Source organism: Lepidochelys olivacea, assembly GCF_965140295.1.
Source record: "Lepidochelys olivacea isolate rLepOli2 genome assembly, chromosome: 2".
NCBI lineage: Eukaryota > Metazoa > Chordata > Testudines > Cheloniidae > Lepidochelys > Lepidochelys olivacea.
This window is the reverse complement of record NC_140412.1, coordinates 242,724,903-242,751,639: the sequence shown is the minus strand read 5'-3', so window position 1 is coordinate 242,751,639 and position 26,737 is coordinate 242,724,903. Positions and strand designations below refer to the sequence as shown.

The 26,737-nt window shown below is 40.2% G+C and overlaps 1 protein-coding gene across 13 annotated transcripts in view; it reads left to right on the top strand.

Moving 5' to 3' along the window:
• PARD3 (par-3 family cell polarity regulator) overlaps nucleotides 1–26,737 on the top strand; it is a 658,792-nt gene that overhangs the window by 511,545 nt on the left and 120,510 nt on the right. For all 13 annotated transcript variants that reach the window (XM_084618459.1, XM_084618465.1, XM_084618467.1 and 10 more), the window contains one exon: nucleotides 19,319–19,576. In XM_084618459.1, coding sequence (XP_084474585.1) covers nucleotides 19,319–19,576 — 258 coding nt within the window. The remainder of the gene's footprint in view (nucleotides 1–19,318; nucleotides 19,577–26,737) is intronic.

The window sequence follows — 26,737 nt, the reverse complement described above, 5'->3', positions numbered from 1 at the left end:
TGGGTCCCCTCTCCTCCCAGAGAGGCAGGGGCAGTAGCATGGGCCCTCTTTTCCCTCAGGAGTAGTAGGAGCTGTCCTTTCCTTCCTCAAGAGGAAGGGTGGCCCCCAAGTGTATCTGCTTGGATTGGTGAGATGCATCTGCTAGATTCTTCTGCTCCTGCCCTGCATAGAATCCCCTGGTGGGGTTATGCTGGTGCAGTCCCTTCAGAGTAGCTGATCTTCTATTTAACATTCCTTAGAGACATATGGGGTAGTAGACACTTCAGGGGTTTCAGGTTGTCTACAGACTCAGGCAAACATTGCTGTATTGGTTACACTCAGGTCACGCTTTCAAACTTTTCTGGGCAACTAAAAGAGCTAGCGTTACTGCCCTGGCTGCACTCCCCTTTGTGGATGCTCATCTGACTGTTGTACGCAAACCTTTGGCTGCCACAGGCTTTTAAGGTTATGATAAAGTCTCTATATCTGGCCTTTCAGGCACACTCCTGGTGTATAGACTCCAAGTCTGGTGCCCCACGGGGAAGTTGGATCCCATAGCCCAACTGCTCCTCCAAGTCTTTTCAGAGCCTTCCTTCTCCCTCCCCAGAGTTCCACTCACATGTGTACTGTGGATTACTGTGTCACCCTTTTGTGAACTTCATGACAATTACAGCAAGTAACACACAGGCTTTGCAAAGGCACTTCTAAATTATACATGCACTTTAACTCATAGATGAAGCTCTTGAGTGACACAAATCTATGGAAAAATAACTTCACTCCTGAGTGTCTTTTGGGTCTTAGTGCCTTCCAGGGAGTCCAGACTTCTTCTGCACCCTCCTCTTCTCCTGTCCAGTTTTGTCTTCTCGTTCTGGTCTGTTCCCCTGGCTGGAGGGAGACTTTCTTTTTACAGCTTATTCTAACACCTTTGTTTTTCCTGTCCTTCCCCAGGGTTTTTCCATTCTCCAGCAAGTCCAAAGTCTTTGCCTAGGTTGTTCACTGCTTGGATTTAGACAGTTCTTCTTCAAATAGTGTCCCTCTTGGGGCTCCACATCAGGCTATATATGTGTCTGCGGTCTGCACCTGCACCCTAGACATCCTCATGCCACAATACGAGGGCATATAAGTGGACCCACTGCCACTCCAGTTCCTTCTCAACTGACTTCAGCTTGAGACAGAGTATTGCAGTGTCCATTAGCTAAGCCATGTGACTTGTTACGCCTCTTGCTTATTTTTTTATTATTTTTTCTTAATTTTACAGGTATTTCTTTTCTTTTTTTTTCTTTTTCCCTTATTTAGCAGTTTGTGCCTTTTGGAAATGGGGAGGATTCTCCTTCCCGTTTTTGTTTTTTTGTTTCTTTTTTTTTGTCCTTTGCCTGTTCTGGGCAGTTGTTTTCTTGGACCTCAAGATGCAGCATTGTGTATGGATTATGCCCAAGGCACCAGGCTTCAAACCCTGTCAGACCTGCTACAAGTCTTTTCCCTGGAGCAACAGGCATTCAAGCTGCTTCAGTTGCTTTGGGAAAAAAACACATTCCCTCCATATGCAAGATCTACTTAAATTCAGGAACTAATAATGCAAGAAATTCAGAGAGGTCAAACTTAAACTCCTATTCTCAGAGACCCACAGGGTCTGAGTCATCCCCTGTACATTGGAGCAGCCACCTGCCTCCATTTCTTTGGTAGCAAACACTCCAGGGGCCCTAGGGGACCACCAAAGAAGAAAAGACCCCACTCCTGAGAACAGGACAAGAGAAGGGAAAATTCACCCCTGCAGACAGAAGCTCTAGAACCCAGCAAAGGCTGCTGTCATATACTGACCTAACCTCAGTACAATCCCCAGTACTGTGATATATAATGACTCCTGATGGTCCATACCAGAGTCTCCAGTACAATCTAGGCTACTCTCTCAGGAAGATCTTCAACTCATGGAAAACTTAAAACACCATTGTTGACAGATACTAAAAGGATTCACCACTGTTACTGATGCATTTCTTGGGGCCTACTTACCATCCATCCATACCATTGTCAACTGTGGCTTGTCCTCCAGTACCATTACAGTCTCCACTGCACCACTTGCACACCTTTGATAGACACCACATAGGACTTGGAGATATCTATACGTGGCTTCTCTGCCTACAAGCCTCCCTCTCTTGAGGTTCACTATGAGGAGGAAACTCGTAGCAGGAAACACGTCAGAGACCCTGGCAAGGACATCCATGGGGCCTCACTCCATCTCTTTTGCTCCACCTCAGTGGGCATACCGGAACCCCTGGATCTCCTATAGTGACCAGTTCTACAGGGTTCCACCTCATAAGAGGACGTGTCAAGAGCAACAACCAACACCCTTTAATGTTGCTCAACAGGAACATGCAAAGCAGAACATGAACCAGCTGAGGAAGAAGAAACACCACATTCACACAAGTCCTCTTCCTCTCCAGATGAGGCAGTCATGCCTCTTCCATCATCTTACCCTGATGATTTCAAGGCCTTTCAGGACCTTATGTAATGTGTGGCAGACACATTTACAGATTCCAGTGTTCCCTGTTGAACATCCATCATACATCTCCTCAGGGCAAGATTGCACTACCTATCCCCAGCCTCAATGGTGTGGCAAATTCCAGCAACTGTACCACTTAGATGCAAGCAGGTTGACAAGAAGTACTGTATCCGGCCCATAGGCTTGGAGTATTTTTTCCTTCACCCTACAAGTAACACGCTGGTAGTTGAGGCAGTTAACGAATCGAACATGCAACACTGGTTCTGTTCAACCCCATCAAATAAAGCTAAAACATCTGGTTCGTAAGAGCTACTGCTTGGCTTCTCTACAGTTCAGAAAAGCCTATTACAAGTCCTGGTGGCAAAGTACAACTTCACATATTATTCCAAATTTGTATCTTTTATTGTACGCCGGCCTCAGGATCACAGGGAACAATTTCAGGCCCTCATTATGTAAGGCTAGATAGTTGCCAAAGCATCTCTCCAAGCCTCATTTGATGCAGTCAACACAGCTAAAGGCCCCATAGCTATGGCAGTAGTTCTTCGAGTGCTTGCTCATGTTGATTTCCATTGTAGGTGTGTGCGTACCAACATGTGTGGCTCTTGAAGGCTTTTGGCTTAGCGGTACCAATAGGGCCGGCTGTGGCACCCTCTGAAGCGCCGTGCTCATGGCGCGATATATCAGCACCACCAGCCCTATGCCCTCTCGGTTCCAAGACTGTGATCTCCAAGCCTACCTCCTGGGATTCTGCTTGTGAGTCACCTACAATGGAATCAACATGAGCAAACACTCGAAGAAGAAAAAACGGTTAATCACCTTTTTGTAAACTGTTCTTTGAGATGTATTGCTCATGTCCATTCCATTACCCACCCTCCAATCCCTCTGTCGGAGTTGTGGGCAAGAAGGAACTGAGAGGGCACAGGGCTGGCTGAGCCTGATGTACTGTGCCGTGAGCACAGCACTCCAGAGGGCGCCACACCCAGCTCTCCAGGTACCACTAAGGTAAAAGTCTCTGATGACCATGCATATGGATGTGTGCACACCTACAATGGAATGGACATGAGCAACGCATCTCTAAGAACAACAGTTACAAAAAGGTGAGTAACCATTTTTTATGTGCTGTATGCACCAAGCTTCCTGGCTGCAGTACTCTGGCCTTCTCTGGAAGGTACAAAATACTGTTGAGGGGACTGAATTGTTTATCAACACCACAGATGGGTCCCTTTGCTCTCTCAAGAACTCATGGGTGATGCTATGATCTCTGGGCAATTACACACCTGTGACAAATAAGAAATACAGCAGGTCACAGACGGCTCCATAATCTTGTTCAGTTTACCCCCAGCCCATGAGGCCAACTGAACCCCCCCAGGAAGAGCCCAGATCTAAAAAAAAGAGTATTCTCCCAATCAGTGACATCTTCAAAATGTCCACTTTGACCCATTTGTCAAGAGTCACGAACCATCTCCCACTCTATATCCTGCACTTGACCACCGTTATAGGGATTGTCTTTCCCATTTTCTCTCTTCCTTGGAGCTTATCACCTTTGACATGTGGATCTTGGAATAATTTCTACAGGTTAATCCATCCAGTTCAGCTCTCTACTCCGCCATCCCCAACCCACTCTCTGTCTCTTTTCAGGGACCCTTCTCACGAGGTCTTTCTCATGTAGGAAGTACAATCCCTGCTAACACTAGGGAGTGGGTAGCAGGGTTGGCGATCAACCCTGTTCTCCTGGACTTTTGTTAGGAAAGTGTTCTATTCTCAATACTACTTGGTCCCAAAGAGAAATTGGAGAAGGAGACCAATTCTGGACCTCAGAACTTTGAACATGTGCATCCATGCTCTCAACGGCTCAGAATGGAAACCCTATCAGTCACTGCTTCCCACCGTCCCTAGATGTGAATAATTGTCTTTCCCTACCTGGAAGATTAGCTCCTAAAAGGTCACTTGCTTCTCGAGATATAGACAGCAACCACAAAACCTGATCTCTGTTCCACTCGGTAGGCCTTTACCTCAACACAAAAAAAATCTATGATCTCACCCTTTCAATACATAGACTTCATTGGGGCCACTTCATCTCCACCACTGTTAGACCCTACTTGCCGAAAAACAGATTTGCCACGATGTCCAGCCTTGTTTCAAAGATAAAACAAAGACGACAAGCCACAGCACATTCTCTGCAAATGGGTGTCCATACCTTGGAGGGGCCTCATCTCTCTAATTTGGTGGAAAGACCCCCTAAATGTGGGAGTTCCATTCCTGCAGCTCCCTTCCCCGAGAGTCATTACCATAGACACTTCTCTACTAGGTTGGGGCACATACTCCGAAAACCTCATAGCTCAGAGAAGATGGACCCCTCTGAAGTCTATCCTCATTATCAACATATTAGAGCTCAGAGCAGTTCATCATACTCGTTAGCACTTCCTCCTCCACATCAGGGGCCACCTGACCAGAATAATGCTGAACAACAGAGCAGCAGTTTATTATATATCAACTGTCAAGGCGGAGAAAGATCCCACTCATTATGTGCAGAAGCCATAAAACTGGTAAATATACAGTGCATACAGATTTCTATGGTTAATCTACCAGGACTACAGAACAGAGTTGCGGATTCTCTCAGCAGACCTTTCAACATCAACCGTGAGTAGGAGCTTTGAAAAACAAGGTTTTCCAAAAGATATGTCTCACCTGGAGCAATCAGTGGATACATTTCTTCACAACTCCATCCAATGAGAAGTGTAGACGATTTTGCTTGAGAGGAGAGAATGGCTGCAACTCAATGGCGGATACCCTAGTTATTCCTTAGCCTTGTGTACTGCTTTATGCTTGTCCCCCCTACTCCCCTACTGCTTATGTTCCTGAACTATTTGAAACAAGAAAGATTACTAGCCATCATCATAGCACAGTTTTGACTCAGACAGTTGTGGTTCACAAAGCTGGTTCACATATCTCTGCAACCACCTCTCCATCTTTCCCTGTCAGTGAATCTCCTCATCCAACAGTCAAGATCCATCTCCTCCATCCACCTGAATCTTCCGGCATTTCACCTCAAGGTCTGGCTACTAGATAGCTCTCTGGTATAGAACAAGACTACTCCCCAGGTGTATTAACAGTTCTCAGTTCTGCTTCATAGCAGACTTTCAACAAGGAAAACTTAATTGTAGAAGTGGAAACTCTTCCAGACTTGGTGCAGCTGCCAATCTATGCCTCATCTTTAGTCTTGTCTTACACACATTCTCGATTACCTGTTCAACTTAAAAAGTTCAGGATTATCGTTGAGTTCCATTAAAGTTAACCTCGCCACTATCACAGCCTTTCACACACAGCCCCTATTGAGAGGTTTTCAGTTTTCACCCATCCAGCCACAACAAGGTTTATGAAAGGCCTCTTTCTACCATGGGGCCTCAACTTTGTCCCCCGTGCACTGAGGAAACCTCCATGATCATGGAACCTATGATGAACTGTTCCCTCCTTCATTTGTCCCTTAACACGACATTCTTCATAGCCATCACCTTGGCTAGGAGGATAGGAGAGCATGGAGCCTTGATGGCTGTATCCAGTATATACAGTGTTTCACTGTGACAAGGTGATGCTTCATTTTCACTATCTCTTCTTTCCCATGGTTTCCTCAGAATTTCACATCAACCAAGAGATTCACGTGCCTGTTTTCTATCCCATGCCTCACTCTTCCATAGAAAAAATGGGGTTTCATACACTGGACATAAGAAGAGCTCCCACCTTTTTACATAGATGTGACCAGGCCTGTCAGGATTTCACCCAGGCTTTTATCTCAATTGCAAAATGTATGAAAAGAGAGTCGATTTCCACCCAAACACTATCCAAATCGGTTACCGGCTGCATTTTAAACTGTTACAAAGCCTCAGGGGTTGGCCCTCCTCCAAGAGTCATTGCTCATTCCACTAGGGCTCAGTCTACCTCATTAGCCCTTCAGAAAAACATACCTATTCCAGACATCTGCAGAGCAGCCACCTGATCCTCAGTACCCACATTTCCCCAGCACCCTGCTCTTGTGACTGCTCTCAGAGCTGACACAGCTTTCAGTGAAGCTATTCCATAGTCTGCACTGAATCCTCCTCCTCAGCAACCTTCTCCATGATGGGGGGATTGCTCAGGAGTCTCCTCAGGTGGAGCACCCATAGAGACGTTACTCGGAGGAGGAGAGATTATTTATCTTGTACAGTAACTGGAGTTCTTTGAGATGCGTGCACCTATGTATGTCCCACCAACCACCCTCTTTCTGCTCTGCCTTGGAGTCTCTCTCTTTGCACTTTTGTGGTTGAGAAGGAATTGGAGTGGCAGCAGGTTCACCCCTCCCTATATATCTTCCTGTTGGGCCATGAGGGTAACTGGGGCCCAGGTGTGGACCCACAGACACTGTCAAAAAAAAAAAAACCCCTCCAATTAAGAGAACATGGTCATGCACGTTTATCCTGATGTGGAGCAGCCACAGGGGGACACAACTCAAAAAACTCATTCCTCTACAAGGTAGGTAACCGCTCCTTCTTGATGTCTGTATTGTTTGGTTAAATACACCCATAGCTTGCCTTCTTGCAGAGGAGTAGCTACTTCCATCCGTAGGACTAAATTAACTCTTTTTACCCATATAGCAGACTCGAGAGAAATAGAGACTGAGGTATCTATAATAGTGGTATGATACAGAGTTATTTTCCATGTTCTTCACGGCTAGATTCTTGTTTTTAATAAAAGCTGAAATTCTGATATAATCTTATGATTCAGAATATGAATGGCCCTCTAAGCGTGGCCTATAGTGCTTGTGTCTTAATCCAGCCTTGGGTCCATTATCTATCTCATCTTGAAAGATCATTGATCGAATGGAATGTTTTATCATTCTGTCTATTGCACTTCGATATTAAGTTCAGTTGCTAAATATCTCTAGGTTACTATATTTTTAACCATTAGTAACTTTTAATATTTTATTCCTTCCCCATTCATAAACCCCAAACTGTCTAGACAATCTTTACATGCAATTCACTTGCCAAATTCAATTTTAAAACAGAAGTTGTAAAGTTATATAATTGCAAAAACAATTATAACTCTTTGAACACTACTGTTTGGGAAGATGATGCATTCTGAGCATTTGTCTGGGATTGGGGCAGGCATTGGGAGGAGGAAGGATGTTCTGAACCTGGAAGAGAAGTATATGAAGTAGGTGTTTAAGGTGGGATGAGAAACTCACTTGGAGAGGGATAAAGGGCTGTAAAACAGGGTTGGATACTTATTATGAAACATTAGGGGAGAGTGTTTAGCAGATGAGAGAGTAGTAGGAATAAGTGCTTTATTGAGGCTGGGGACCATGCTGGCTGGGTCGTGTCTTCCTCTGCGTTCTAAAGATGTTATTCAATTTTACTGTAATTATTTTTGTACTTGTGTGGATTAGGAGTGATGTGTGCTCGCTCTCTATATAAATATAGTATAATTTTATCTGTTTTTGTTTTTGGAAGCATTGACATTTTCGTCCGTTAGTTTGTAAAGGAGATTAAATTTACATAATTCTTCTGTCTGTATACTTTTCTGTGCAAATGTCACCACCAATGGCATCAGTAGTACTGCTCTGGGAATAGTGTCTGTCAACTGCAGCTGTAAAGTCAGAAGAGGGAGCTCCCAACATTGTTTTTTGTGTGTCTTGACTAAAGAGAGAATAGTGCATGTTTTTAATATAATAGCCAAACAAAAATGGAGGGTAGATATTTGGGTACAGAGAGTATGCTCTGCCAGCTCATAAGATTTTCTGTATTGCTGCTGTAAGTGATGTGGTAACAAATCCTGTGCTATGCAGGAGGTTGAACTAGACCCTTTCCATCTTCGAATCTATGAAATCGCAGTCTTACTTTGTAAGTTTATTGGGTACTTGTCCAACTTTCCAAAATGAAGACATTCTTAGTATTCAATATACTTACATCCAAACAAGGATTCAGAGAATAACTAAGAGAAAGGGAATGTTCATTTCAGAAATTCTATGTACTGTAGTGCACCAGAGCTACCTGACAGTGAGTGAAAATTGATGTTATAAATGGCTGCTTATGATCTTGTTATATTTAGCTTCATCCCAGAGTAAATTTTAATGCCATATTATAAACACATGAAAAACTATAGCAGATTGAATAACCTCCTGCAACAACCATTGTCACTGCTTTATCTACTTGGATGAAAAACTACAAATAATGGAAGAATAACTAGTGAACTTTTGTCTTATAGAGACACAGGAAGAGCGTTATGCCATATATTTTAAGAGAGCCATTCTGGAGCAGATTTTTAATTTCTTTTGTTAGGTTACTCAGTATCCCTATGTAAATATTTTATATGAATTCAGATTTTTTAAAAATATTGAACATAAACAAGGCTGTATTTTTAGTGTCTCATTTTGTTTCCTGGATTTTGAATGCAACACTTCATATGTATATCAGTAATTAAAATAGCCCATTGATATTTTGTCCCAGACTATTTGGTCATTCCATAAAGGCCTGTATTGTATATTTCCTGAGGGTATGAGAGCCTACATGTAATAAACTTCTCTTCATCTTTCTCTAGTGCTAATAAAGCTACAAGCCTTTTGTTGTAAAAAGTATACTAATGAATAGAAATGTTACAACAAGAACTGAAGTCTTGTGTTTTCCCTTCAACATGCATCATCCATTTTAATTAGACAAAAGGGTGGTGAGCACTGTGACAAGAGTCTGGAATTAAAATCATTAATTGATGTCAAGTTGAAGAGAGACTGCTAACATGAATTTAGTGACAGCAGGAAAGAAATTAACCTATTACTTTATTTAGTATATTAGATTATTTAATATTTTTTCCTATGCAAGGTCAATGCACTTTATGATTATGGAAAAGGACAAATGATAAAAACTATGTGAATGTTCATTATTGTCTAACAATGAAACTTACACAATAAACCCTTTGAAAACTAAAAACAAAAACAAAAAATCAAAAGGCATGCACTTTGCAATAGCTTCTTACATATTCTAAATGATCGTCATCTACCATATGGTCTGTTTTTAGTTGGCCACATGTGTTAACAAGAGGTATCTGATAGAAAAAGTGCATCTAACAAAATATTACTTTTCTATAGAATAGAGGAAAAATATCAGCATAGCAAAAACTTTCCTCCGTGATGGTGTTTGGAATAACTGACTCTCTTTGCATCATTGGAAATTTGGACTAATAAGAGTTGACATTTAATGTTAAGCATCTACCTTACTCTTGAGAAGAAAGGATGGCAACAGCATCCTACAGATAATTTGTGACCTGAAAGGTCATAATAAAAGAATAAAGGCAGCGTTATCTTCCAGTAAAGGCCATCTGGAACTATTAAAGTATCAGATGGAGTAAGGGTTGAACAGCAGGACACTCTCCTGGTGTCCTTCCAAATTTCCCAGAGAGACCATAATATTTTTATTGGAAAACACCCACCCCCACCCACCCCTCGCCAAATATTTTCATAAAACTGTTTTATCCGACATACAGAAAAAAAGTAATTCTATATACTGTAATATAGAGAGAATTTCTGCTTGGTTTTGTTACATAACCTACTAAGTGTTCACATATATCTTTAAAATAGAACCATACCATATTCTAAAGTAAATGTAAAGTCTGCTTTTGATTTGGTTTATCCCTATACTGCTTAACACTTCTCAGCAGTGATCATCCCTCTACATCCATATATACAATAGATATTCATTGTTCCATTGTTTTCCATAGAAGTGTGAGCCACAGCAAACCTTTTCTGGCATCCTGGACAACATTTTGCATAAAATTCATTAGTGAGTATAAGAAAAAAAAATCAAAATATGAATTTCTCTTTTGTGATCTTTGGGAAGGAGTATAGATGTGAGTGGTGTTTGTTCTTTTCACCATAGGTTTAGTGGAGAGCATTTAGTATTGTTGATTGTATTTTTACGTAACGCTCATGAGCCTAATGTTTTAAGATGAGTGCAGTGTATCAAGTAATTCAGTGGCCATAGTTTTTGCAAAAGAGAACACAGAAGTGGAGCATAAGAAGACTGAGCTTTGGCTAATTCTTTGGGCCCAGTCCTGCTCCCACTGAAGTCTATGAAACTATTGTCATTGACTTCAGTCAATGCTTAAATTGGGCCATTGGTGGAATGACAATTGCTAAAAACGGTCGGTTTTTTAATAGAACACCTTTTATTTTCTATAAGCACCTTTCATAGTGCACATAGAGTACTAGATCGTATATTAAAGGTCTCCACAGTATGCATCCGATGAAGTGAGCTGTAGCTCACGAAAGCTTATGCTCAAATAAATTGGTTAGTCTCTAAGGTGCCACAAGTACTCCTTTTCTTTTTGCGAATACAGACTAACACGGCTGTTACTCTGAAACTTCTCTATCTATGTATCTAGGCAGTACAATGGCTTAGTGCACTCACCCATCTCTGTTGGAAACTTAGGTTCAAATCAAGAATGCATTCTAAAGAGAAACAGAAATCTGCAAGGAATTTTAGGGGAAAATGTTTCTCCCCAAATCTCACAAATTATTGCAGGGACAATGGATTTGCTTTTATTTTTTAATCCAACATGGCCATATACTTACATTTTAATACCACATACCCATTAAAAAAAAAAGCAAGAGTCATTCCACTATGTTTATTAACTTGTTAAACTAAACTGTGTTTATTGCTGTTGAACGGAACAGCACTGGAAACCCATGAAATCCTCTAGGCTGCACTACAGGAGTCTAACACTTTGTAGCTAGCAGCACTTAAGCAGTGCATTTATTCTAATTCTTAAGGACAGTAGCAATTATCTGAATAATCAAAAGGATACCTGATAGCATATTCACAACATGCATCCATAGGCTCCATCCATCCAGTGCAGTTGGAATCTTCATTTTGTAATAAGTTAAGGGTGCAATCATTTTAACAGGTTACAAGTGATACAGTTTAGGTTGACATTGCCGAATCTTTTCTGCTCTCACAACTGTATTTTCATGTTCACAATTAAGTGTTGCCAACCAGGGGAGCAACTTAGGGAAGCATTCTGAGAAATTTTGCTATCCCCTGGAGCCCCAGCAACAGTTGCACACACCAAAACTGTGGATATTTTTGTTTTTTCTCCTTAGGATTTATGGGATTTCTTATGTAAAATCCATAATCCCCCGCCTCACAGGTCACGCTGGCTTTTTCCATCATGGAGACTTTTTTGTCACTGCAGATTGCTTCATCTTCCAGCTTCAGGATTATGCTGCTTGTCACCCAATGCCGTGGAAGCACAACCGCATAGAAGAGATAACAGCACCCAGCATGCTCTGCATAGGTGTCTGAAAAGGAGGCAGAGGTGCATGCAGAATTTGCTGTCCACTTATGTTAACAAACTGAAGACTGAGGAGGAGACTGTGGGGTCGGCTGAGCTCAGCCTGTTGGCGGGATGATGGTCTAAGTGCCTGAACCAGCAGTTATTAGATGAGACAGCTGCGAATGACCAAGCACACATTTCTGACATTCAGTGTGTATGGCTGGCGAATGGCCTAACAACAGAAATGTGTGAGTATGCGAGCTGCTGTCCCTCTGCATGATAGAGTTGTCATGGCCCTCTGGAGATTGGCCACAAACACCAAATGCTGTTCCCTGGCAGAGCTCTGTGTCTTGGGGAAGATAACAGTCGAAGAAGTGGTCCAACAAAGCAAGTGCTACTGACTTTTCTGACTGATAAAAATGGTGCTCCTGATGTAAGCAAGGGAAGGTTTGAACAACACTGCTGGAGCTTCCCAAGTCATGCTTGGATTACTGATGGATCTCATTTTGCACTTCTTTGTTCTTTCAATCAGACCAAAGCATTGAATATTCAGCTGAAAGTTTTGCTACTCTGTGGTGGATCACAGGAGCCACTTCCAGGGAGGTAGATATCATTTGGTGTGGCAAGTTTCAAGATGCCAGAACATAAAAGATTTCCTTAGAGACAGACTGCAACATTACTATCCCTTCCCCTCAGCAGGGTTACCAGCTGGGTTTCTGTGCCAACTGCACTTCTTGGCTTTTGACTCCATGCCCAGATTATAAGGATGAGGACATGTTGGCTCAGTTGTGTCAGCGTGGTGCTTCGTGTATTTTGGGAGACTGGAGGGCCAACGCTGAAGAGAAATGACATATATGCCATCATGACTACTTGATGTGTGCTTCAGAACATCTGTGAACGCAAAGAAGAGCATACTATGGGATGTTAAAGCTGGCCTATGAACTCTGTGCTGGCTATTCCTGGCTGTACTGTGCAGGTGAGCAGGAAAAGGAATGCTCTGTGCCATTAATCCTTTCACTTTGATGCTTGAAGCAAATGGAGGGTGAAAAGGAATGAGCGCTCCATGTTCCTGCTTCTACAGGGTTTTCCTACTTGACCTTTTTTCTTTTTGCTTGTATTTAATATACTAATGTGTCTGTCCATCAGTGCTGTCTATAATAAACTGATTTTGATTAAAATGTTCCTTCCATGGATTCCGCAAAGGTGAATGTTGGCTTAAAAAAATGAATACAATCCCCCAAAATTCTGCAAGTTCTGCAAACTGTGCAAAATTGTCAGAGTAATGTATGGGAGTGTAACTGAGATTCTGCTTTTCAGCCATTGATCACAACTGGTAATAATTTTCACCTGTGCTCTCAAGGTACCATTGGAAGCAGGTCTGAGATCTTTGGATGTATGGGTGGGACTCATCATAAGTAGAAAAGTGGTTATGAGACTAAGATAAAGATCAGAGAAAGATACAGAAGAGGGTAATTTCAAACACACACTAGATTGCTGAAAACTTGGAAAAAGGCTGCCATCACCCTGAAAGCAGTTGAGAGGGGAGCTTACTTGTTGGTATGCCAAGCCCATAAGGCATTTTCCACCAGCAAAGGGGGATCTCTGGCAAGAAACAGTTACAGACCAACCCACCTAATAACCTCTTTATTGGATGGACACTCTGACAAATATTGGCCTGAATGCTGGCATCCCATTTGAATGGTGCACACATGTTGGCAGATGATGGCACTGCCATCGTTTTTTCCTGTTTTGAATCCATTACACAGAAGCAGGCCAATCAGGTGGCTGAAGCAAAGAGAAATTAACTATTATGGGGAAGCTGGTCCAGTGAACTGGCAGTATCGAGCGGCTTGTCATTTAGCTTCTGCCCTTACTTAATGCTACTTCTATCCTTAATAAATACTGCTTCAGTCATCACTGGTGTGGAATTGTGACTGTTCTATGCAGATTTTTGTAATGCACTGAGCCTTGGTGGAAGAGGCTAAGATACTGATTATCACTTGTTTCAGAGTAAAGGCTGTGTTAGTCTGTATTTGCAAAAGGAAAAGGAGTACTTGTGGCACCTTAGAGACTAACCAATTTATTTGAGCATGAGCTTTCGTGAGCTACAGCTCACTTCATCGGACGCATACTGTGGAAAGTACAGAAGACGTTTTTATACACACAAACCATGAAAAAATGGGTGATTATCACTACAAAAAGTTTTCTCTCCCCCCACCCCACTCTCCTGCTGGTAATAGCTTATGTAAACTGATCACTCTCCACAAAAATATAAGGAGAGTGATCACTTTACATAAGCTATTACCAGCAGGAGAGTGGGGTGGGCGGAGAGAAAACCTTTTGTAGTGATAATCACCCATTTTTTCATGGTTTGTGTGTATAAAAACGTCTTCTGTACTTTCCACAGTATGCGTCCGATGAAGTGAGCTGTAGCTCACGACAGCTTATTCTCAAATAAATTGGTTAGTCTCCAAGGTGCCACAAGTCCTCTTTTTTTGATTATCACTTGGGCAATGGTTGAATCTTGGCAGCAGCAGGAGCAACAAAGTAAATTGGCGAGGCATGTTCCAGACCTGAAGCAGCAGCCAACCCCATTTCTGCTTTTATGGGAGGACAGTTGTGCCTTCACAACAGATATAGTGCTTATGGACTGGGTGCTGTGGTTCATTACAGTCTCCCTCCCAGCCTGCTGTGTGCTTGCTACAAACTGCACTCCCACACTGTGCACATTAATAAAGACATAGGGTAGAGTTTCCAAAATGCCTAAATTGCTAATTTAAAAAGTCCCACAAATGGGATTTAGGCTGCTTTAGGTACTCTTGAGAAATTTACCCTAAGCGAATACTTGAGTTAGGCTTTTCCTTCTCCAATGGCCAGACCAGCTTATCGACCTTGACTCTCATCTGCTGGTATCTCAGGTTTGAGTTTTCCACTGTCCACAAATTTAATTGCCTGACATGGGTCTACTTGTTAGCACTCAGTCCAGTCTCTTGAAAGGGGAACAGATTGTCTGTGGTTGCTGGAGATGTTGTTCAGATCCTTCTCTTAGTTGTACTACACCTTCATGCAGTTTTTCTTCAGAGCTGCCGAACGATCATAGAACCATAGGGTTAAAAGAGACTGCAAGGGTCATCTAATCTGCTGGATCTCATTCTCAGCAATGTGATCAGAGACTTGCTGATACTCCCTTTGGCTTCATTTGGCAGATTTCAAATTGGCTGGAATGGTCTCCTCACTCTAGAAAGCAAGATCTTGAGAATTCCTTTTCGGCAAAGTGTATTCTCTGTTTCTCCATAATAGAGATGGGGGCTGATGACCAGGTCAAAGCTATCTGGACAATAGTGTAATTATAAACCTAATTTCAGCTTCCAGGTGACATAGTCAGGTAAGATTTCTGACTTAAGTATAGGGAAAAGAGTCCCAGGAATCATACACAGTGGTACCTACAGTATATGTATCCATACTAGTTATGGAGAGGAGAAGAACTAGATTTACCAGTTACAGTGGTATAGTGAGAGGAGCACGTCTACACAGCAAAATAACCATGTGCCCAATGACTTGTAGGAAGCCATGAGTGTGCCAGAGTAGGCCTCTAGCAAGAGCAGTGCAAGCCTAGGGTTCACTCCTGGTTATCCACATATTAACCACATGTTGTAGTGGCTTGGTAACTGGATTAGGGGCCTTTATTTCTGTGAAACATCATTTCAAATGAACATAAAATCAAGAGGTGATAGGTAGTCTAGTGTCAATGGATCAGCTTGTTAGTGGAAAGTTCTTGGTACAGTTATATGAAGTTCTGTGGCTAATAGTGTTGTCATTTAAGTGGTCATCATTAGCCTTTGAAGTTAATGCCCCACAGATGTACATTAAGAGAGTTCACACCTTGCCCCATGCCATGGTTTCAGACTGTCTGCCGCCTCAGAAATACAGCAGTGCATCAGTTGACATTTTCAAGGCTATCTTTACAACCAGATGGGCTTAGAAACTTCTTGTGTTTTTAATCTAAAAGTTCGGATTCTTTTTAACGCAGAAAAATTAGTCAATGTTTGCAAAATGCCTTGAAGATTAAAAGGATTATATAAATGCTAAGCATTATTATTATTATTATTGTTAAATCCATTAGCAATCTGTAGGCAGGCCCTAAATCCTCAGAATTAGCTGATTTAAAATGCCAGACACAGGCATTTTTATTATCCCATGTCATAAGTAAATTACATTCAGCAGTTGTCAGTCTACTATCTTTTGGATGTATATCCACATCACAGAGCTGCTGCGTGATGGTCAGTCTCTTCTCCTAAGGCAGGATTTAAATAGCAGGAGTGAGAAACACTGGTGGGGATGAAACAATGTCAGCAACTGCTCAGCTCTAGCCACTGCTGCACTGTATGTTTCCATTAATGTATACATGCACATATAGAATTTAATCCCTTCCAAAATGTTGTAAACTCCAAATTTGCCATACGTATATTTATTTAATGAAATGCTTAGAAATCAGGTGAGTGGAGATCATATACCAAGCGAGAAACCAAAACGGTTTTAAAAAATTTAAAAAGCCTGTTGAAGCATTCACTTCTAGTGCTGGTTATGTAGCCCCACATGCATAAAGACATTTCAGAGTTCAGAGTGGTTTAAATCATAGACATTACAGCACAAAGCATCCTTTGGAGCAATAGCCAGCATTCTTTGTGAAAATGTGTTTAAATATTTTGTTCTTGTCATAGGATTCCTTTAGATTTGCAGACACAAAATAATGTTAAAAATATTGTGTCCCAAAGAAGACTGTAAGCCAAAACAGTATTTTAAACATTATTTAAAAAATGTGTTATTTAAACAAGACTGGATGCATTTTTAACATCTGAAAGTGATAGCAGTGTGTATAGTAGGCCTGTTTTTCTTTTTGTTCAATCTTAAAGCACAGAAAAGTAATTTTAAAAACATTTTATGGGTCAGTAGAAAGGAGCCTCCCAAAACTTTAACCTTAGAATTATGCTGTGTGTAAAACATTACTGATTGTAAGTGGCAATTGAATACTTGGGTTATAATTCACAGAAAAACTGCTCCTTTGTTCCTCAGAGGTTCTTGTTAACTGCTGGAAATGGCTCACCTTGATTATCACTACAAAAGGTTTTCTTTCCTCCTCTTCCCCCCCACCCCAGTTGCTAAGGTGCCACAAGTACTCCTTTTCTTTTTGTAAATACAGACTAACACAGCTGCTACTCTGAAACCTGTCTATTTATATGGTATTCAGGCTTGAATCTAATTTTTAACTCTGTGTATTATAATATGGATAAGAGGGCAGGACAAGAGGCAATGGGTTCAAGCTACAGCATAGCAGATATAGATTAAATTTCGGACTTTGCGGACCCTTCTAACCCTATGATTCTATAATTCTGTATATGTATAATAGGATATGCGTTACTAATTAATTATAGGTAATATTCTACAAACTAGTCTGGGAACTACCATAATTATTGGCATAACACCTTACTTTATCAATCCTCAGCCATAGGAGAAGAGAGAAACACTGTGTGTTGAATCATATGCGGTCACGTGAGCTATGATACTGCATTGCTGCAAAAACATTAGTGGCCCATGAATATATGAATGGCAGACTATCATTAAGAATAGATGAAACTTTACAAAGTACATCTTGCCAGGAGGTGATGGCTATGTGATATTCATGGGAAAACCATGGCTAAATTCATCAGAATGGCAATGTGATATTCATTGTAACATTAAGGATGATCTCACCAGTTGGGTAGGAACAATTCATAATCATCACATGTAAAAATCATATCAGGCATAGTTTGGACTGACCAATACACATTTTAGTTCATACCATTTATAGTTAAATTGTCAATTTTCATGCACTAAAAGGTTGGCTGCCTGCAATATTCGAAATATTTGTTCAGTCAAGGCAATATCAACTAAAGCTTCCAGGATGTGATGAAATGATGGCTCTTGAAACTGCAGATAAAATGCCAGAACCTACCAGTGCCTGACCTCCCTTATTTATTTTTCTTTTCAGATAGCAGTAATATCAACAGATGGTTGATATTACAACAAGCCCCCAAAATACAATTAACATAGAACTTCAAAATAGAAATGAAATCTTCAGCTAAAGCTGGTCATGTTTAGGCTTTGGTCCCTTTTGTTTATATGTTGTGTATTATAGATAGAACCCAGTATAGTTAAGGTTGCAAACAATTTGAATCAGAACCACCTGTTCTTTGAATTATGGGACAGTGAAAAATATGCCTTTTCCCCACTGTGTAACAAGTTGTAATCACACTATTTTTTAACAGGCATACAGCAAAAACAGTGTAAGTTTGAAACTTGTTTGGGGCATAATTCTCATGGAGAACTAGTTCCTTTGCCTATTTGAAAAAAAAAATTTAATCTGAGAAAAATCAGGAGCATTTGAAAAGAGGAAATTGAATCATTTCAGTAAAAAGTGCCCTTAACTCTCCAGGTGTCCTTCGAGAGATGTATAACAAACTGATTGCCTCTAGATTTTCTGTTTTCCTAAAAATCAAATGGAAAAAAAACCCTACTGTTAATACAAACATTAGATTTTCAAAATAAAACTTTCATAAATGAATGAATGACAAAAGTTAACTTGCTCTGGTAATGTTCACTTGATCATATTGCACCTATGTGTATTTTCTGTTTTTTCTTAACTGAAAATCACAACCTATTGCTTTTTATTTGTATACCATAAAGTCTCTTGGAGTCCACTTCACTTCATTCAAAGTGAATTTGAGTATAGAGTCTTGTCGCAATATCTAGTGCTGGAAAGATCACTAGAAAGAACAGACTGAGCCTGCACAAACTTTCCATGACAACGTTAGGATAGGTGAGTGGATTGTAAGCAGGTGACTATTACCTAAAAAAGTGGATAACAGTGGCTGGGAAGAGAGGAATGGCCAGGCAGTTATTTTGTGTGAGGAATCGGTGCTTTCACCAAACATCTATGGAGTTCAACAGGAATGAAACCTGCCCCTACCAACCCTTGGCATATATAATTCCCACCTTAAGTTAATTCAGATGAACTTTTCTGAGGGCTTGTCTACATGACCCCACAGTTCGGACTAAGGGGATGTGAACTGCAGCATGCACTATGCTGTAACACCCCCATGTGGACGCTACAAATGCAAACTAGAAGGTACTTAGTTTGGGTTAATGTAATCCTGTTTAAACAGAGCTACATTAACACGAACTTAGATATCTTTTAGTTCACACCCACAGCATCCACACAGAGGAGTTACAGCACAGCACATTGGCCCACACTGCAGTTCACACCCAGGTAGTCCGAACTGTGGGGCCATATAGACATAGCCTGAGTTGTCCCCATGTAGACCAGCCCATAGACTGAAATTGAAAACACTTGAATGTACAGGATATGCCTGCAATATTGCCCTAAAGTGCCTGCTAGTTAGCGAGGAAAAAACCTTGCATTGAAAGAAGTATATTATTGTGAATAAAAGTATTTTCACATGAGTTATTTTTTAAAAATTCAGTTTCGGCCTTGTTTTTATTTTGCAGAATTCAAGCTAAAACTCGGGAATTTCGAGAGAGACAAGCTCGCGAACGTGACTACGCCGAGATCCAAGATTTTAACCGGACATTTGGATGTGAGGCTGACCCAGTGTATGCTGGAATGGATTCATACGACTCTTCCACAAACAGTGGCGCAATGACTTTGAACACCAGGCCACAGAGCCCCAAGGAAGGACAGACAGTTGAAGCACTGTATGCCCAAGTGAAGAAACCAAGAAATTCAAAGTCTTCACCTGTAGACAGGTAGGCACCAGACATCAATCAATACTGTGTTTCAAAATTCAGCTTCATAATGTTTTTGCCATAGGAGTACTGTTCATCAGTTGTAAAGCCAGAGCTGCATTTTATTAATGGCTTTTAAAAAGCCTTTATGTAGAAAAATATTGAATTAACACAAATCAAGTCATAATGGAATGAGAAGCACAAGCTTTTGTAATGATTCTAACATTTCATCTCCTTTTTTAAATGGTTTTGGACCCAAGATTTACTATTTAGTATAATTCAAATTACAGTCAAACTTGTAACAGTTTAATTATCAGAGGTCTTGCTAATATGATTGGAGGACAATGACAGTTCTGAATTCTGTTTGGAGTAATTATTTGAGCTGTACAGAACTCTTGTAATGAAACCAAAAGCCAGGCAAAGCCTGGATTCTGATTTTATTGCAAATCTGAACCTCAGCTCAGCTCTGTGAATCTTTTTGAGAAAACCTAGGCCAAATAAGTGAACTAGGGCTGGATTTGGGCCAACTTCCTTACCATGGACTCTGGTGGGGAGAAATTTGTGTGTGGCTGTTTGGTGGTCATGTGGGGAGCTGTTTCTTTGTTTTGGTGGCCAAACTATGCTAAATATGTCAGTTTTGCATTGCTTCATTCCAAAATCATGTACAACTCTACTCTGTTTTAGCTGAGACTTGAATTCACCTGAATATTCACAGCAAAAATTGGGATGCCAAACTCCACAATTTAGAAATGGCAAAAATTGTCTACGTTTCTGTAGACCAAATGTGGCAAAGGTCACACAGCTCTGATTATTAAATAACTAAGAAACGCCTGTCTTGTTAGTTCATATTCCTGGCGTGGTCGCTTTGCATTGTCTAAACTTTGTAAAAAATAATTCTAAATTCCTAGTACAGAAGACATTGGTAATTCAATAGAATATATACATTCATCGCAGATACATTTTAGCTCATAGAGGCCCCCTTTTCCTCTCAAAAGATCAATGCTGCTGCACTTACAATAACCCAATGAAACCATTTCTCCTGGTTGCAATACCTGAGGTCTGTAACCTACATCGGAATAGAACTTTAAATTTGAATATTTAATTTAAAACCAACAGACATTAAATTCCCATGGTGCCAGTGATGATGTAGCATTTGACCTCAAGGGGATGTCGCCGTCACCTATAATTTAGCTGATTGTTTAGAGCTGTTTTTAATAGACGGATGGAAACTGTTATGGGTAACCCTCAGCTGGACCGAGTGGGAAATATTTTTTAAAAGGGTCCTACAGCATGGCAGAAATATGTACATTATAACAGAAAAATATGCCATCAGATATTGAGAACTAATGAAATTTCAGGTGGACTTTTTCAAAAATTTTTACTAACATTCAGTAACATATGGTTGCCTTTCCTTTTTCAATCACTCTGCTTTTCTAAATTGCTTAGCAAATATGCATGGTGTATGGCCTATTTTGTGCATAATATAAAATTGTTTATAATAAATACAGTCTGAATATACAGCTTATTTTTTTTAAAGTGGGAAACCTTATGGGTCTAAACAAAGACTGTTTCACCTTTAGACTTGGAAGTTTTACATACCTTCTTCCTTTTTACTTAACCCTGTATTGACCAATGGAAAAATAATTAGGTGCCAGAAATCACATCACTTTTAGTGACCTTGAAAATCAAGACAGTCTGGTTGGACAGTATGGTTGCCACACTGACTTTTACAACTGTTTTTGTTAGACCAAAGGCACTGTTTCATGCCTGAGTTGAATAGTATCAATGTCATATGAAGAAAAAGAGTTATCTTTGATGAAAACCTGGCAGGGAGAAAAGTAAGACCTGTCTGACCTAACTAACTGTGTGGGATCGCTGATGAAAGATCAAGGACAGTGAGAGAGAGCAAAAGTGAAGTTATGGCTGGGATATTGTTGGACTGTGGTGAGAAGGAAGAATTGAAGAGCACACTAGTCTCTTGTTCGCACCTTCAAGTGATTAGTTATTGAAGTCCAGGAAGTACAGAGGACTTCACTAAGGACTATTGGATCATGCCAGGAGAAAAGGAAAGACCCAGCACACCCATCAAAATTGAGAAAAAGCGATTCAAAAGCTAGAGTTGGAGCAGAAACAGCCATCTGGACAAATGACTTCGTGAAAACAGGGTAGTGAGGAAGCAGGGTTGACTAAAGAGAAGGAAGACAGGAAACCTAACAAGAATGAAACTTGGGAAAAACTGAACTGTTGAAATGAAAAGGGAATCATATTTGTAAAGTGCCCATCACAGTAGATCGTATCTGGCTCTGACACTATCTTGTCTAGTACATGGAATACTCTCCAACAGGACCCTACGTCTCCGCTCTCTCCTCCCACTTCTTAATAGAAGTCAAACTCCAAATGGAGTTGGAAAGTACCCCCATTAAAATATGGGTATTGCAGCAAGTCCGAGAGGCTTATGCTCAGCTTAAACTCCTATCAAAAGCTTAATCTGTGGTTATGGGTCCTAGTTGAGAGAGCTTGGCATCTGATCTTTGCAAGAGCTTCGTCTCTGACAGATGAAAACCGTGTTTGAATGCAGCTGCCACTCTTGGTCATAGTGGTGAGTACCAGTCTTTGAGATTACTGGGATGGGTTCCAGTCTGTTTAGGATTTTGTGAATGAAGGTCAGGATCTGGAATTGATTTAATATTCAGTAGGTGAGTCTGGAGATGGGTGTGGTATGTTCATAATCGAGCATCATGTGTGCATGTCTTCTTTAGTATGCTTCGCTGCCTGCTTCACCATCTTTATCTTCTTGATGGCCTTTATGGTATCTCCAGGCAGATCATGTTACAGTAGTCTGGCCTGGAAATATTGAAATTCTAATTCACCCTTAGATTGTTATCCAAAAAAGGGCAGTGTCTCCTGGCCAGCCATTTATAAGAGACATTCTTTTACCCTCTGGTTATGCGTTACCTTGACATGTGCCTCAGCACTGTATCAACCTGCTAGCTTCTTGTCACCATCTTCCAAGCCCTGAATAACTTTGCCCCTTCTACTCATGAGCCCTCATCTTGTTTCTGATTGCCCCCACTGCCTCCTCTTCACCAGTGATGCCAGTCTCATCTGCTTTTTGTCATTTCCCCACACAAATATCTCCATGCCTTTTTCTGTGCCATCTCCCATGTATTGACTGCCCCTTCCTAAGCTTGTTTACAAGGCATCTAACCTCTCAGCAATCAACTTTATTCTGATGACCCACCTCTCATGTTGCCCACAGGGAATTTGATGACTCATAGTGGCTAATTTGAGAAGTAATTGGGAATAGAATTTACATCCAAAACATGTTGTTTATATTAATGTTGACATAAACTTTTATCACAACGATGTGACTAATCACCATTCTGATTATAAGTTTTACCCATTTGTCATAGAATCATAGAAACATAGAATATCAGGGTTGGAAGGGACCTCAGGAGGTCATCTAGTCCAACCCCCTGCTCAAAGCAGGACCAATCCCCAACTAAATCATCCCAGCCAGGGCTTTGTCAAGCCTGACCTTAAAAACATCTAAGGAAGGAGATTCCACTACCTCCCTAGGTAACGCATTCCAGTGTCCTACCCTATCTGTCTTTAAATATGTAAGCTCTCCTAAGTAGAGACCATCTTTTACTTTCTCTTTGGAAAGCGGCTAGCAGCCATTGTAGATGTTAACAGAAATGAATAAAAATAGTATTTCCTCAGTAGATCATCTGGTGGATTGCCATTTGACAGTTCTAACAGCATCCCTATCTGAAATGTTTAGCTTATATTAAAAGTGGGGTGGTTTAATTGGAACATTTTTATTTCTATACAGGTTTATGTATAGTGCCAAACAAAATTTGACATTTAAATATGTTTGAAAGGTTATTTGAATTTTCATGTGATGAAACCTGTAAACAAAATATCTCCAGAATAGCTTGCATACTGTTGTTCAGAACTTATGTCAAATTTTTCCTTAACTTACAATAGAACTATTATGTCTAATTGTGAGCTATGGTCAGGGTTTGTTTTTCTGTAATATCCTGAGATGACTTTTATTTTCATCAAGACTAGCCGTCAAGTTGCGTAACCTTAACTGTCATGCTATATGAATGATAACAAGCAGTAGATAAAGCATATAAACATACGGCTGCTCATTACGATCTTGTGAAAGCTGGTTTCTGTGTTAAGTGTAAGAATGCTATAGCGATAGCATCTATGGGATATGACTCTGGTGTTTTCCTTGTAAACTGTCAAACAAAAACTGTCCCAAAATTTCTTTTGCATCCTAATGTTTCTAATCAGCACGCTACTAAAAATTCATTTTTTCCCTGCTGAGTGGGGGGTGCTCAGATTTTTTTAATGTCATGAGAACTGTTACAATGTTTGACAAATTTCTGCAATACATTGAAAAGACAAAGAAATGTTTGTTCCTGAAAGCATCTATCCACACCTTTCCCAAATTGTGAATGAAAATGATGCATATAATGCCAAAGTAAATCAAAAGAGAGTGAGGTGTTTGCTTACTAACTGAGGGTATAGATAATATTGTGGTCAATTCTCATGCAAAAGTTAAGGTGCTTCATTAGAACATAAGAACGGCCATAGTGGGTCAGATCACAGGTCCATTTAGCCCAGTATCCTGTCTTCCAACAGTGACCAATGCCAGGTGCCCCAGAGGGAATGAACAGAACAGGTAATCATCAAGTGATCCATCCCGTCATCCATTGCCTAACTGCAACTTCAATCACACCAGTTTTGACTACAAGAATTCTGTATAATAGAATTTATGAGCACCTTCTCTAGGACCTTTTTCTTAGTAAATTTCCATATGGGATTCATAGGGGCTGGAATTAGGGGTGCTTTGGATGCTGCCACAGCCCCTGGCTTGAAGTGGTTTCCATCATATACAGGGTTTACAGTTTGGTTCAATGGCTCTCAGCACCCCCACTATACAAATTGTTCCAGCACCCCAATGGGATTTCAGATTGCTTCAAAATACTTCTGTATGCAGAATTTAACTGAGGTTAGAGGAAAATAAATCAGTGATGGGTACTGTAAGATGGTTCTTTTATAAAGAAGGGTACCATCAATCAAGTCATATATATAGTTTGACATTGTGAAGTTCTTCATTTTGAGCTTTTATGAAATCCTTGCAGATTTCAAACCTACAGTAATGTAGGTAGATAACAAGCCTCAGTGATTTTCAAAACCCATTTTAAATCTTAATAATTCTAGTCATATCAAATTGTCTTCTGTAGCACTAAACAGGTTTTCCAAATCAATCTCTAGGTAGTACAATAGGTGGCTTTTCTTAACAGAGGGGGAACTTATATGTTCCAAGAATGGTTTTTGTTCCAGTTTCAATATTCTTCAGGCACTTTGAGGGGTTGGTTATCAGTTCATCTGTAATTATATTAGTTGTCTTTGCTATATTAGTTCCATTCTGTGTTCTAATAATTTGCACAGACAGTTTGTGCTGCTCAGACTTTTTTAAACGTATCATCTCTTCACTTTAGACATTAAAAAGAAAGAAATGTGGTGGAGTTCATGAGGCATGTTTATTTTACATGACTGGACCAAAAGGGTGTCTTGGAAATTGCATTCCTGTAGATATGGCTTTTAGTTTAGCTAGAAATGTGTGTGTTAGTATATTTTACATCATGCAGAAGAAAACATGGAAGAAAACATGGATTGCTGATCAATAATATTTTTCATGTAGATGACAATGATGCTATACAATCGAGTTTTTATAGCTATCACCTAACATCCATAGTTGGATGGTCCATAGAAACACAGCTCCTAATGGGCATTCACTGGCTGTCGCCATGTAATCATTTCCCACCAAGAGTGCATTGTCCTCAAATATAATTGAAATAAAATAGGCACTGTGCTGCTGCAAATCTAAATAGCTTGAAAATAGTAGGCTAGACTCCCCCAACTCACTGAGGACACTTTAATGGAAACATAAATACCATAATCATATGCTTTTTGCATGCATTTGACCATTAACAAGAAAAATGCCCATTTTAGAAGAAGAGACCTCTATGAACTGGTTTCGTTTCCATCAAAACTGGAGTCAAGTTATGTCAAAGAAATATTTGGGGACTGAAAAAAACCCAAAACCCTAAAAAAAATCGGTTCCCTCAGCTATCATCTGTATAGTGCTAAAAGGCAACTGCTGTTTCAAAAATTTAAGGTCACACCACAGATTTTTATTTGCTGCTCTTACAAATGAGAGGGAGCGTTTTATTTAGATGTTAACTATTATTTGTTCAGTAGTGTTCATCTCTGCTTAACTTGAGGTGGGAATAATGAATTCTTCAGAGTAGCAAGACACATCCTCATATAATTTCAAAATACATTTTAAAAGAGTAGAATAAACAGACTCATTCTTTCTGGCCTATGTGAAATAATTCTCTGTAATAGCCCAGTAGGTCACAAAAGCTATGAAATATTATATAGTAATGCCAGGATAAATATTTGTTAAAAAAACTAAGACACCCATACTGTTATATTAAACTTCTCCTTTATTAGTAATGTCAGTCATAGGAATTTTCTTTAAAGTCTGAGGTATCATTCACACATATAAATCTAAGCTTACTGCCATACCCATAATAGATGAAGATATGAGTTATTACTCAGGGTGACACATCCTGTAAGTGCCAAGATTTTCTCTTACACAAAAAGAGTTATGACAATTCTTTCATTTGTTCTGAGGTGCTGGTATAGGAGCATTGCAATTTAATGAAAGACCAAGGTAATATAAACCACCTAACCAATGACATTTTAGACTGTTAACTGCCTGGTCTGAATAAGGCTATGAGTAGCGCCTACCTCACCCAACCTTTGTTTATTGTCATCGTTCCTATGGATGATCTGTCTTAGAGCTTGATTCTCCAGCCTTATTCTTGTTCAGTACTGCCTTACTCTGCAAGTAGCTGCACTGAGATTAGTTTTAATGGGGCTACTTGCAGAATAAAGGTACCCCTTCATGTGAGCAAGGGTAACAGAATCAGGCCTTTATATTGTAAGCTTCTCAGAGCAGGGACCAGTCAGTTTTATTTATACATAAGTCTCCATAATTCATGTGTGGTGCTGTATAAATAATTTTTTTAAAAATCCATATATTTTCATTAGTGTTACCTCAAAAACACAGGGCCCTAGTCTCATTTACAGCAA